The 12,500-nt window shown below is 39.6% G+C and overlaps 1 protein-coding gene across 1 annotated transcript in view; it reads right to left on the reverse strand.

Annotated features, from left to right (window-relative positions):
- The window catches only part of LOC138053995 (uncharacterized), a 1,662-nt gene extending 912 nt beyond the window's left edge, over window positions 1-750 (reverse strand). The window contains exon 1 of the mRNA XM_068900516.1: window positions 1-750. This exon is cut by the window's left edge and continues 912 nt beyond it. Coding sequence (XP_068756617.1) covers window positions 1-750 — 750 coding nt within the window.
- Window positions 751-12,500: the final 11,750 nt, after the last annotated feature.

Consider the following 12,500-nt stretch of genomic DNA (forward strand, 5'->3'; position numbering starts at 1 on the left):
TGACTCTCTTGACTGCACATGAATAGTAGCAAGTTCAAAGCTTGCTGCTCCACTCTCCTTTCTTGTGTCAAATGCGACTTTGTCAGCATCTTCTTCTTTAAGGCCACCGTTGTCGCCCTCTTCAGAGCCAAAGTTGACTGATTGAGGTTCAGCTGACTCTTTCGGCTGCACATGAATAGTAGCAAGTTCAAAGCTTACTGCTCCAATCTCCTCTCTTGTGTCAAATGCCACTTTGTCAGCATCTTCTTCTTCGAGGACACCGTTGTCGCCTTCTTCAAAGCCAAAGTTGACTGATCGAGGTTCAACTGACTCTTTCGACTGCACATGAATAGTAGCAAGTTCAAAGCTTGCTGCTCCACTCTCCTTTTTTGTGTCAAACGCCACTTTGTCAGCATCTTCTTCTTCGAGGTCACCGTTGTCGCCTTCTTCAAAGCCAAAGTTGACTGATCGAGGTTCAACTGACTCTTTTGGCTGTACATGAATAGTAACAAGTTCAAAGCTTACTGCCCCACTCTCCTTTCTTGTGTCAAATGCGACTTTGTTAGCATCTTCTTCTTCTTCATGGCCACCATTGTCGCTTTCTTCATAGCCAAGGTTCACTGATCGAGGTTCAACTGACTCTTTGGACTGCTCATGGATAGTAGCAAGTTCAAAGCTTACTGCTCCACTCTCCTTTAACGTGTTAGATACTGATGGCATGTTAAACGTACCAGTTTGCACTTGATCTTTCAGAAAATTTTTCCCTGTCATTCCTCTTATCTCGTTCTGGAGGTCATTAAGAGGCATAAGCAACGTCAGGCAACACGAAAGAGACCATTGTGGATTTTTGCGCCATTCTTTGATAAAGCGGCAAAAATACCTGAGGTACTGGACTGGAATAGAAGAAAGAAAAGAAGTGAATACGTTTGTGTAGTATCATAAGTGAACGAGAAGACCAACAACTGAGCTTAGTACTCTGCAAAATGCGTATTCGCCCGACTGTTTTTCGCCAGCGGTTGTAAATGCCCGGATGTTTGTTCCCGTCACTGTATTCCAATCGTATTCCAAGATCCTGAAGTGTTTTTGTAGTCAGGCTGTTAAGAGAAGGAATTGTGCGTTTTATAATAAAAGAATCAAACTCTGCGTGCTTGTTGACCTTCATGAAATTAACAATTTTGGTTATAGAGGCATGGCCAAAAAGTCCTGTAACGGTGATTAAGAGGTTTTTTAAAAGATAAAAAAAAATGGTGACGTCAGCATTTTCTGGGGTTTACTTTTTCAACTAGTTTCCTGTTAAAGGTAAAGGAAATTTCAAATGAGCTTCAGATCTATTCAGAAATGCGTCATTTTAATCCAGACACCAGCAAAATGTCATATTCACATTATTCCTTCATTTTTATTATCAGTAAAACTCTGCAAATAGCGTGAAATTTTGGAGAAGCCTACAAAAAGTGTTTCCAGGTGTAGTCAGGCCAAATGCGACTCCTATTGATCAAGATAGGAAATTCAAAGACCTCAGAGCTATGTTCTATCTTTCAAAGACCTCCCTTTTCTATATGAAATTAGTGAGGGTTTTTTAAGATTTCTGCTAGTAAGGGCTGGTTTTGTGTATAAGATGCCATTTGTTCATTAGAATATTCTTGAGATTAAGGACTGATGGTTGACATGACATTCTGTAACAAACGGCAATTTTTCATTTTATTTTGTAGAGCCAACATTCTTTCGCTAAACTTGACTACATATAAAGTGAAGTTTACCAAGTTATCGGCTGGATAACCCCGGTGGCGTAATCTTTGTTTGAATTGTGCGATGTGTTTTTCAAATTTTGCTTAGGGCTTCGCCTTTGATGAAGCCTTTCCTGACGCCTGGAATGTGGCAGGACTTGAAGTGCGTGTATTGGAAAATCTCTGTCGGTTTGAAGTGTGTGCACACATCAAGAATAGAGTACTTTTTTTTCCTTTTTGAATCTCTCGCTCTTGTCTACATATGTATCCAAGATTGTTATTTCGGTATCTGAAAGCTCAGTCGTGAATTTATTGTAGGGTGATAGCTATTTGCTAGCTCTTTCAAGTTGTTTTTGCTTCTTTGTTTATGTTCTATAGAGAAAAGATGTCGTCAATGTATCTTTTCCAAATGCGTGCTTTGTAATTGTAAGGACTTTGGTTGATGACTTTGAAAATGTTAGCAAAAGATAAGGCCATTTTTGCTCCCACTGCGGTTTCGTGTGCTGCAAGATTTCATCTCTTTCTTTCAAGAGAAGTCTTAGCATTTCTCTAAGAAAGAGTGAGACGGAATCGGAAGTTTGTTTTCATAGAATGTTTCGTATGTTCTACATGCAATGCCGATTCCTTCTTCCTGTGGGATGTTAGTGTAAAGGCTGGGTAACTTCCAATGAGACAATGATTGTGTCTTAATTTGAGACTGGTATCTTTGAGGTATGAGTTTTTTTTTCGTTTTAGCAATAGGCTGAAGTAGGTGATCAAAAAATGATGAGATTCGTTCAGTAGGGCCTTCACAGCCAAATATGATAGGTCTCCCGACCGGGTTGGGTTTGTGAATCTTTGTTAGAGTGTAGAAAACAGGGATTCGTGGCAGGTTTGGTCAGGGATGACCATTTCTTAGTCATGTCGTCAATGTGGTCTCCGTGATGGAAAGCATTGATGAGTTCTTTGGCTTTTTAAGACTCTCTCTAATGCCATGGGTAATTTAGTGGCTTACGGTTTTCTTTCTGATCTAAGAGAATCTGACCCTCTCGTGATACATTATACCCATGACATTAGAAACCTTTCAAAAAGCCAAAGAACTCATCGATGCTCTCTGTCACGGAGACCACATTGATGACATGACTAATTTGACACCAAACACGTCACAGATTCCACGAAACCCTGTTTTCTACACTCTAACAAAGATTCATAAACCTAAACCAGTCGGGAGACTATCATATCAGGCTGCGAAAGCCCTAATGAACGGATCTGAGGTCTTTGAATTTCTTTACCAATAGGAGTCGTGTTTGGCCTGTCTACACCTAGAAACATCATCACGTCTGTGGAGAAGGCAAGAAGGCCACTATTTCGCTTGTGTTGCCGTAGTTGAGATAACATTCCCCCGACATCTGCAGCTCGAGAGCAACATACCCTTCGAGCATCGTATCAAGGTAGCCATGTTTGGGGTTAAGTACACCTAGCACTTCCAGAGCTTCCACGTCCTGCTGAATGGGGATGGGAGAAAAATAGTCAATGAAAACCTTTGTGGCCAACACTTCCATAAGCCCATCAAAGCTGCTATGAGCTCATTTATTATTCCTGCAAGGAAGTCTGCAGATGGTTGTGCAAGTGCTCAAACGCAAACCTTTAGTTCACAGCCCTGTACGCTTGCAGTCAATGCCATCATTCTCAAAGTATAAGTGTTTACTAACCAACAAAAAAATGCAAAAAGTGGGCATAATCTAAGATGACATATATAGTTGAAAGTTATAGATTACTTGTAGAGACAAGTATTTAGTTTTTTTTTTATATTATCAATGTGCCCTTTTTACCATTATTCGTATTATTAAAATTCAAATCCTAGATTATATTATGCTTGAATTCTCTTTTGATATTTTTTGGACGTCTTGAAACTCCAACATTTAACAAAAAAATGCAACCACGGTCTACACACACACAAAAAAAAAATGTCTCAAGGAAAGTTCTGATGTCAGCATTTTTCTCAAAACCAGCTTATTCCAGTTGTAGGTCATTTCAGCCATGCCTCTATATCCCAAATTGTTAACTGTCCCTTGCTTGACATTGGTGAGAAGTTTCATGCTTTTTATCAAAAAACGCACAATTCCCCTGAAATTGTGCTATTCACTGCTAGACTATCGTTCGAAATTCAGTTACAATGTGTAGACAAACTTTCTTTGTTCGCAGTGAACACATCTCGTATGATGGGTCAAAAAGGAACATTCAGCCTAGTTGAGCTTTTCCTCCTAGCCTCTTTGTTTGAGTTGGCTTAAAAGTTGAAACTTTCAATTTGACACTGCAACTCAATCTATCTTTGTTATACCACGAGATGGAAAGTAATGAGCAAACAGATTTTACTGATGGACCCCCGTGGTTTCCTTTGGCTTTTCTGGAATGAATAACCAGTCTCTTAAATGTGTCACTACATCGTAACAATGAACAATTTTTTTTTTGATTCGTCAAATTAAATCATGGTGTGCACATCATTAGGCACTTTAAGCAAGGACTAAGTAATGTCTATTACGGAGAGTTTTAGACGCAGAAAAATGGAACTAGTATGTAGCATTCCGCCAAAATTCAAAGCTCTTGGTGACTCCTTAGTAATAGACGTTGTCGTAAGGTTTTCTTTAAATTTTTCTCGATTGTTCCCTACATTATTTTGACTCAAAATGTGAAATTAAAAAAAATTGGTCACCAAGATCATTTGGGAGAAATAACTTGTTCAAGTTACTCATTTAATCATTGCGACTTCATCTATCAAAGACAAGTTTGTTCCATCGGTTCACGCTACGTTTCGCAGGAACAGGAAGCACAGCTTTGACGTACTTCTTGAAATAACACAACAGGTGTATTGTATTGTTCAAAAGGAATAATTTAATGTTTTTTTATGGCACAGACACGCGTCATGAAACTGACTACAAATATTCCTCAGGTGCGTGATCTCGAGGAAACAGTTTTGTGCCCTCGAGTGATGCCTACGAATACTTTTTTCCCATGTAACCCTTTTTTTCTTATGCAAAATGTTTTACCGCACAAAGAGGAGGAGTAAGACAATAAAATTATGACAGAAAATGGTAGGTCACGAACCTTGTTTAGGAGAAAACAGAAAGCAAACCGAGCTCGACCCCTCGACAAGACGTTTCCCCAATAGCGCGGTTTCACTTTCACTCTCGGACTGAAATGACACTTAAGCATCAGCAAGGCTATCACTCGACTTTTTTTGCGAGGGTCTTAAACGTTTTCCGTTCTTCGCTCTACTGCTGTGCTGTAAAAACGGCCATTCTTCTTTCTAGCGAGCTTTCCCTCCCAAAAGGCCGCCATTTTGAAATGTTTTTGGCAACGTTTGATATATCAATATTCACACATGGCTGAGAGTCTTCATGGTTAAACTCAAACAGTTTTGTTTAGAAATATCCTTCGAGACTTGTGATACAGAGAAAACAGAACTAAGCCGTGAATTTTGACTATAGGGCCTACGATGTGTTATACTCAGAACAGGATGCGCAGTGCAATACTAGGGAATCACGTTAAGCAAGTCGCGTAGTAGAATGGAAGTTTGTTGAGTGTCATGTCATCTTTTGGAAAAATAAGAGATTTGCTCCTTCTTTCGCACGGTTCTAACTTTATTTTAAAAGAATTCCTAGTTCTCCAACAGGAATATCAGCCTGTCAACTTGAATCCCCAAATACCGGTAACTTTTCATTGTGAGCAACGACAACAAAATTTCCATGCGCCTAAAATGAACAAAATTACAGGATTAACGTAAACACATATAGATCTTGATTTCCTCATTTGTTTTTCTCGCTCAAATGCTGATACATGTATATGTATGAGTTTAAATCGCCAAAGTACTTTCATCTCGGTATAAAAGACATGCGAAAAGTCGCGGCGAGAGGTACTGTGAAAGAATAGAAAAATCGTGAATTATCTGGTGAAAGCCTCGCTTATGAAAAGCGTTGTTATTCGCGCCTGCTGCTACCGCATTTTGAGCTCAAAATCAACAAATAACTGTTTGGAAATCCCCAAAGATGATAAAAAAGGGATAAAATGCCTGTATCTTGCCATTTAGGTTGAAACAATAACATATTAAGCATATCATGTACAACAAAATACATACGCACTTTCCACTACGGTCGGCCATGATCTCCTACGTATTCGGAAAGCGCACTACGGCTAGAAACCAGGCCACCTTCGCATGGCGGAAGAAATCACCGTTCTATTCACCGTTCTATTCACCTACGTAGTCCTTGCTTAACGTCCCTATTGGGGAAAGTAAATACTGCCACTTCCTACGCTCTTGGAGATCAAAGTATGAGATCAAAGTATGGATCTAAAGAGGGTTATGTTGGCACTTTAAACATGTTAAATATAAGTTTGTAACTTTGTTTTCTGCGGAAAATCTGAAAAAGGAATTTGGACCAGAAAGTCCAGGGCCGATTCTGTGTCTTAATCATAGTGTGGTATCTTTCAGATTAAGTGAACTGCTGTATGTTCCTAGCTCACAACCGCATACAATGATAGCCAAGTCTCCAACTCTTTTTGATTTAATTTCAAATACGAACAAAATGCTTACCCGCAAGAATTCCAATTACCAAAAAATTTGCTCCAAATACCAATGCATTGAACATGATATGGTCCATATATGAGTCCACCAGGGATTGTGCCCTCTCTGCTGGAATTCTACTCACAACACCTATTACGAGGTTGACGAATGTGACAGCAAGGGAAGAAACCATCATGTTGTTCTCAAAGGGGTCCGCTATCGGCCGCTTGTACGCAAAGAACATACCATGGAGACCTGACATAACACATGCTAACCCAACATAGGCTCTGCTTTCACCTCCTATCAGGATAATGCCTGACGTTAATGCCACCTTCCGAGCTGTTTCAACAAGTTCCCAATACCATGAGTGAGTGTTATAATTTGCGAATAAAAACTGTAATCCTGTGACAACTTCTGGAATTGAACGCTGGGAATGTGTGGATTCATCGTCACCTCCGTCGCCAAGTTTCTTCAAAGACGTTTGGTGCCTCCACAGAACCACCAAGGCAGCCATAGGTAGGAACATGATGTAAAAAAGGCTGCAATATGCAATAATCACAGATCGTCGGAATTCTTGGCTGGAACATTTGACAGTAAAGTCAGCTCTTAGAAACGAGTCGCAGTTTTCGCCTTTTTCGTCAAGGCACAGTGTTCGACAAGCAAGGGGAAGAACATTTGCTGTCTTGGAGCAGGTGCTTAGATAGGTTACGTAAAGGAAAAAAAAGACTGTTCTGTAGACCAACTGCTTTGTTTCGGAAATTTTCTTCACTTTCTCCATTTGACTCGAGAAGGTCTTTCTGCTCAATAAGACCTTCCTAATTCCATAAATAATGAATGCTAAAATGACGACCGCAGCATTGATACCGAGCAGAGTAAACAATCTTCCAAAAGCATTGACTTTTAGATCTGGAAAGAGACAGTGGATTGGAGCAATCTGTAAAATATTTAGCTGTAAAATCTCGGAATATTTTCCAATAAGTGCGAGAGAGTCTGGCCATTTGATGTATGCAAATGCCTCGAGAACTCCAAATGTTACCTGGTAGAAACCGATCACAATTTTTAGTCTTCCAAGAATTATATCAACTAAGGAGCGGTCTTGTTTGTTGTTGGCTTGTTTCCTGCCTCTCCACACCATAAACGCAGTAATTATAATAGTCACTGCTGCTATGACGGAAAGCTGTGCTATCATCCATGCTTTTGAGGGGCACTCTTTGCATGTCTTCAACTGTTTGTAATATCCAGGATTACACACTTCACACAATGGTCCTTTATATCCAGCAATACATGGGGAGTCCATACCTCCCAGACATGATTCCGGTCTTGGACATTTATATGCTTGAGGAAGAGAGTATCGGTACTCGATCATGGATTGGTTTCCAACAGAAGAATTCCCACGTAAGACTTCGCTGAAGGATATGTAAAGTTTTTTGTTTGTATCGTTCTCCCATTTCCACCAGTAACCCCGTTGAAGACTAATGGAACCATTTTCGCATTTTAATCCACCTTGTTGCTCACATGACTCGCATTCTTCAAACATGTGTCTTCGAAAAAATCCTTCCTGACAGTAACATGCCCGAAATCCAGCAAACAACTGTAGATTCGTCCCTGAGAAAAATAAGACGGTGCAATTTACTTCTTTATTAATTTATTAGTACATAAATGACGAAAGATCGTTTAATTTTGTTATTTTATCTTTTCCCTGGTGTCTATCAGTAAACGTTTTTTCGAATTCATTCATATTAATAAATCTGTTTCTGCACCAGGCCTCTAATGCTGTTTAAATCTTTTATCGAAAAACTTAACTGAAAGCAACGTAAGGTCTAAGAAACTGTTTTGGAACATTGCAAGATACCACCACTGAATCCTCAACCATAGTCTAATGAAAGTACTTGTGGGAACACTCATGCTAGTGACGTTCTAGCAGTTTTTGACTGCTTTTAAAGAGTTACCCCAACATTTCCATCGTTTGTAACTTTTGCCAGCGTTAAGTATCACATAAATGATGTTAAAGCAAGGTTACCCTTGCAAAATAGGGGAAAAGAACCTGCTAGTCGATTTTGGCGAGAGAGGGAGGAAAACTGGACTTCCCAGAGCAAAACCGTCGAAACAGGTTGGGACCGACTGAAACTCAGTCCATATACGATTGCGGTGGTGGGAGGCGCTGTCTATGACCGCTATGTCATCTTGACTCGAAGAGTTCCATTTGGTCTCTAGTAGAACTTCATAATTTCTCTGGCACTATGAATTACTATAGCGGTCGAGATATGAGAGTCTTCAAATGACAAGTTAGAAAAGTCGGGAAGGACAACAGACAAGAAAAAAGCGTTTAACTTTTGACTTTTCATCAAATTGCTTTTGTTGAGACGATGAACGCTCCATGAAGTTAATCAATAAATATCGTTTTAACTTGGCATTTGGGCCTTAGCGTTGCTTCTTTCCTTATTGGTTTCCATTGGAAATCATAAAACTTAATAAGCTGCATACGGCCAGCCTCATTCCGGCATTACCTCTTCTGAATGTTTTGTATAATTGTGTGGGGAATGCAGTTTCTTTTAATATCTGGCGAAATATCTTTTTGCAATGCCGGCAAACTGTTCTTCTGTTAAACCGGCAAGAATTGTAAAGTACTCCCACTTAATTAGATTAGGCCATCATGTTTGAGAGGCTATTTGCAAAACTCCAACATTGACCATGATATGTTCATTTAAAAAGTAAGCGAAAAGGTCACATCTTATTGGCTTCTTGATAATATTTATAGAAATCTGGTGAACCATTTCGAGAAGCATACAATATAATCTATAAAACCACAACGACATTTGTTAGAGGGTCTGAATGGGGTTAACCAACAAGCGACAAACGGCGATAAATATAACTGATTGCCGACAAAACAAGAAAAATATTACCGATAACTGACATAATTCTGCGGAATTCATCTCCAAGCGCCAACGGGCAAACTGCGTTTTGGCTTCCATCAATCAAACTTCCGACGCCAACCACTAATGACGAAATCAAATGATGCGTGACTAACCCACCAATCAGCGTCTTTGGTTCCCACGGCACATTCGCATATTTAAACTCGACGCCGATGGAGAGCGATGGAATCTGTACGAATCTTTTTACTGAAGAATTTCTAAAAGTATATCATAATGGTGTTCGACCTCTGAACTAAACGAAAACACCAATTCACTTTCCGGAGGCGGAGTCGATCTTCACCGCCATGTTCGGAAATTTGATTGATGGAAGCCAAAGCGCAGTTTGGCGCTTAGAACTTGAAGGTGAGATTCTGCAGAATTATGAAAATCGCAGTAACCGACAACCAACAGGGTCCGACATTGTGGGGATGTCGGTTGGATCGCAATAATGCGTAACGTCTTTTTTCTTTTAACATTTCAATAGTATTTTGTATGATTTGTTTCTAGTTTATGAAATGTCATCCTTTGGTGGGCTCTATTTCACCAGAGGTAACCTGGGGTGATTACCACTTGTTAGCAAAAAAACTGGTTGTTCCGTTGGGAAAACAAATGGAACAGCTGACACCAAAGGAAATTTTCCGGAAAAAAAGAACAACCTTCGAAGGTTGTCTTCTTTTCCAATTTTACCGAAACGACTAGAACTTTCTGTATCATTTGTTTGCACCACTAGAATCAGGCGCCTATGCGAGGATTACACAACTTCACTTGGCGGGCATTGGCCGCCACATTTATTTGTACCCAGACTCTTACGGCATTGGGAAATAGACTCATAAATGGGACAGCTCATTCCGTTTCTCAATTTTTCGGTAGGGAATGTCCAGTACCTTCTGTCAAAAATATCTCACCAAAAATTCCGTTTAAATGGTAAGCGCCCCTGTTTCTCCTCCTTTCGGGTAGGAGTGTAGGCTCATTTTCCAAACAGCAGCTTGCCTTTTCTGACTGTTGCGCCTGTACGATCGCCTGTACGTCCTGTACGTTGTTTTTCCATGCGGTCGAGTCATGAGCGGAATTTTAAAAGTGATCGTAAGTTTCTTTCGAAAGGGTGAAGAGGTCACAATCGAGCGCAATCGTAGCCGAGTTCCAGTGGACATATCGAAACATACGGAGTCTTTGAGTTAAAAGAATTAAAGAAAAAAGGACATCTAAAGGGGATTTTAGGAGTAAAGGAGCAAGCCCCTACAGCACCGAATTTGCGGCTTCTCATTGAAGCTATTTCGCCTGGCAAAATTCTCTGCGAGTAAATGTGAGAACTTTGCTGTAGTCACAGATGGACAGTGGCATCTTGAAATTCCAAAAACATCTCGATGACTAAATATGCAGATGGCGTTACGTGTAGCATTCCCGTCGGGCCTAATGTTAATGACCATACCTCTAGGGAGGTAAAAAACTATTCTCTGGGCAGTGAAGAATTTACTGAAACTCAATTTGAGTAACACCAAGGAAATTGTCATAAGAGGAAGAACAACCTTGCCCCATCCTGATGAAAGTTTAGATATTAAACGTGTCTTTTATCTGAAGCTTCTTGGAGTGACATTTCAGGTTACCCCTACCAACCGGGATAAACATTTTGATGACTTGATGGAAAGAGCGCTTAAGCGTATAATTTTATAGTAGTTTCGACCTTCATTATCTTTTTAACTCTCTCATTATGTCACGCTTTATTTATACTACATCCGTGTTTGGGGTGTTGCTGCCTATAGTAAGCATTGGAGTCAGATTGATAGGCTACAGATTTGGGAAACATTCAATATGTAGCATCTATCAAACAGTTTATCAAAGATGGAGATTTGTGGCTATGGAGACGTATTGTAGATAATCCCTCGCACTCTCTGCAGGATCTTCTCCCCCCACGTAAAAGCAGAGCTTTACGCAGTAGGTCCCATTCCTAAGTTAATAGACTTCCTCTTCGACTTTTAAATGAATCTTAATTTAGTACTTTGTATTTTAATACAGATTTAACTTCATTTTATTATTATTATTATTATTATTATTAATACTATTCTTCTTCTTCTTCTTCTTGTTATTATTATTATTATTATTATTATTATTATTATTACTATTATTATTATTATTATTATAAATTTGATATCGGATGAAGGCATCAGTGAGATCGACGGTAAGTGTGGAACGTTGTATTTGTTTTGTGTCAGCAGACTTTGATGTATTCAGAGTAAAGTTAAGGGCCCAGTTGGCTCCAAATTAGTGATATTACTAATGCCATCTATCAACGCCACACTGATGCTTTGCTTTAGGCCCCGTCCACACGTATCCGGATATTTTTAAATACTCAACTTTTTCTTTCCAGATACGCCTTCCGTCCACACGTATCCGGTGGATTTGCTGGCGAATCCAGAACTTTTTGAATGCGCTCTCCAGAGTGGATATTTTTTGATCCGCTTTAAATCTGAAACCATTAGGGCCCGGTTGCTCGAAGCCTGGTTAGCGCTAACCGTTGGTTAAGAGGTATCAGAAACTATAGATTTCCATGGTATTTAACGCCGGTTAGCGCTAACCATGCTTTGAGCAACCGGCATCATCTGGATACGTGGCAACAGGGCCTTAATTGGTCAACTGTCTATTTTAAGATATTGTTATTGAATTTTAAATTGCTCTCGAGTCTCCCTAATGCATTTAGCTGATTTGTTGGAGAGATATGTACCTTTGAAGTAAGTGATACCTTTCTAGCAACGTTTGGTCCAGCTCAAGATTTTTACGTTTCGGCTGCAATGCTTTGAAATGGCCTGCCAGACCACTTGCGCGCAACTTGTGGCAGTGCTAGTCGTTTAAAAGCACTTTCACGAGTTATTAATAATCCCACAATCGTTCATTCTAATATTGCCTGTATTAAAGTCTTACTCAAACGAGTATGCATATTTTTTAGATAAAAAGGCTTATAAAAGCACGGTTCTTGGAATTTTTTACGTCCCATGGACTTATTTTATTATCATGACAGCGTATTACCTTTCAAAACCGTCGACTCTTGAGCAATGAACAAGTAAGCACCTTTCATGAAAGGAGATTAAATGATCAAATGTCGATGCTTGATGAAGAATACTCTTTTAATCTGATAGTCTTTTTTCTATTGTGTCAAGTTAAAAGGTTTTGGGTTGTGCGTTGTTGACTTCATTGACTTTGCTTAAATTACAGGATTTAGTTTAATTGAATCTATATTCTAGTATCTGACCTTCAGGACAAGTACTGCAGTCAAGAGAACTTTTTCCAGGTGCCTTATTTTTGTGAACAAACGTGCCATTTGGACACCTCTTGCAACTGTCGCTGACAAAA

This window comes from Montipora capricornis, chromosome 6, assembly GCF_036669925.1.
Source record: "Montipora capricornis isolate CH-2021 chromosome 6, ASM3666992v2, whole genome shotgun sequence".
In the NCBI taxonomy this organism is placed as follows: Eukaryota; Metazoa; Cnidaria; class Anthozoa; order Scleractinia; family Acroporidae; genus Montipora; species Montipora capricornis.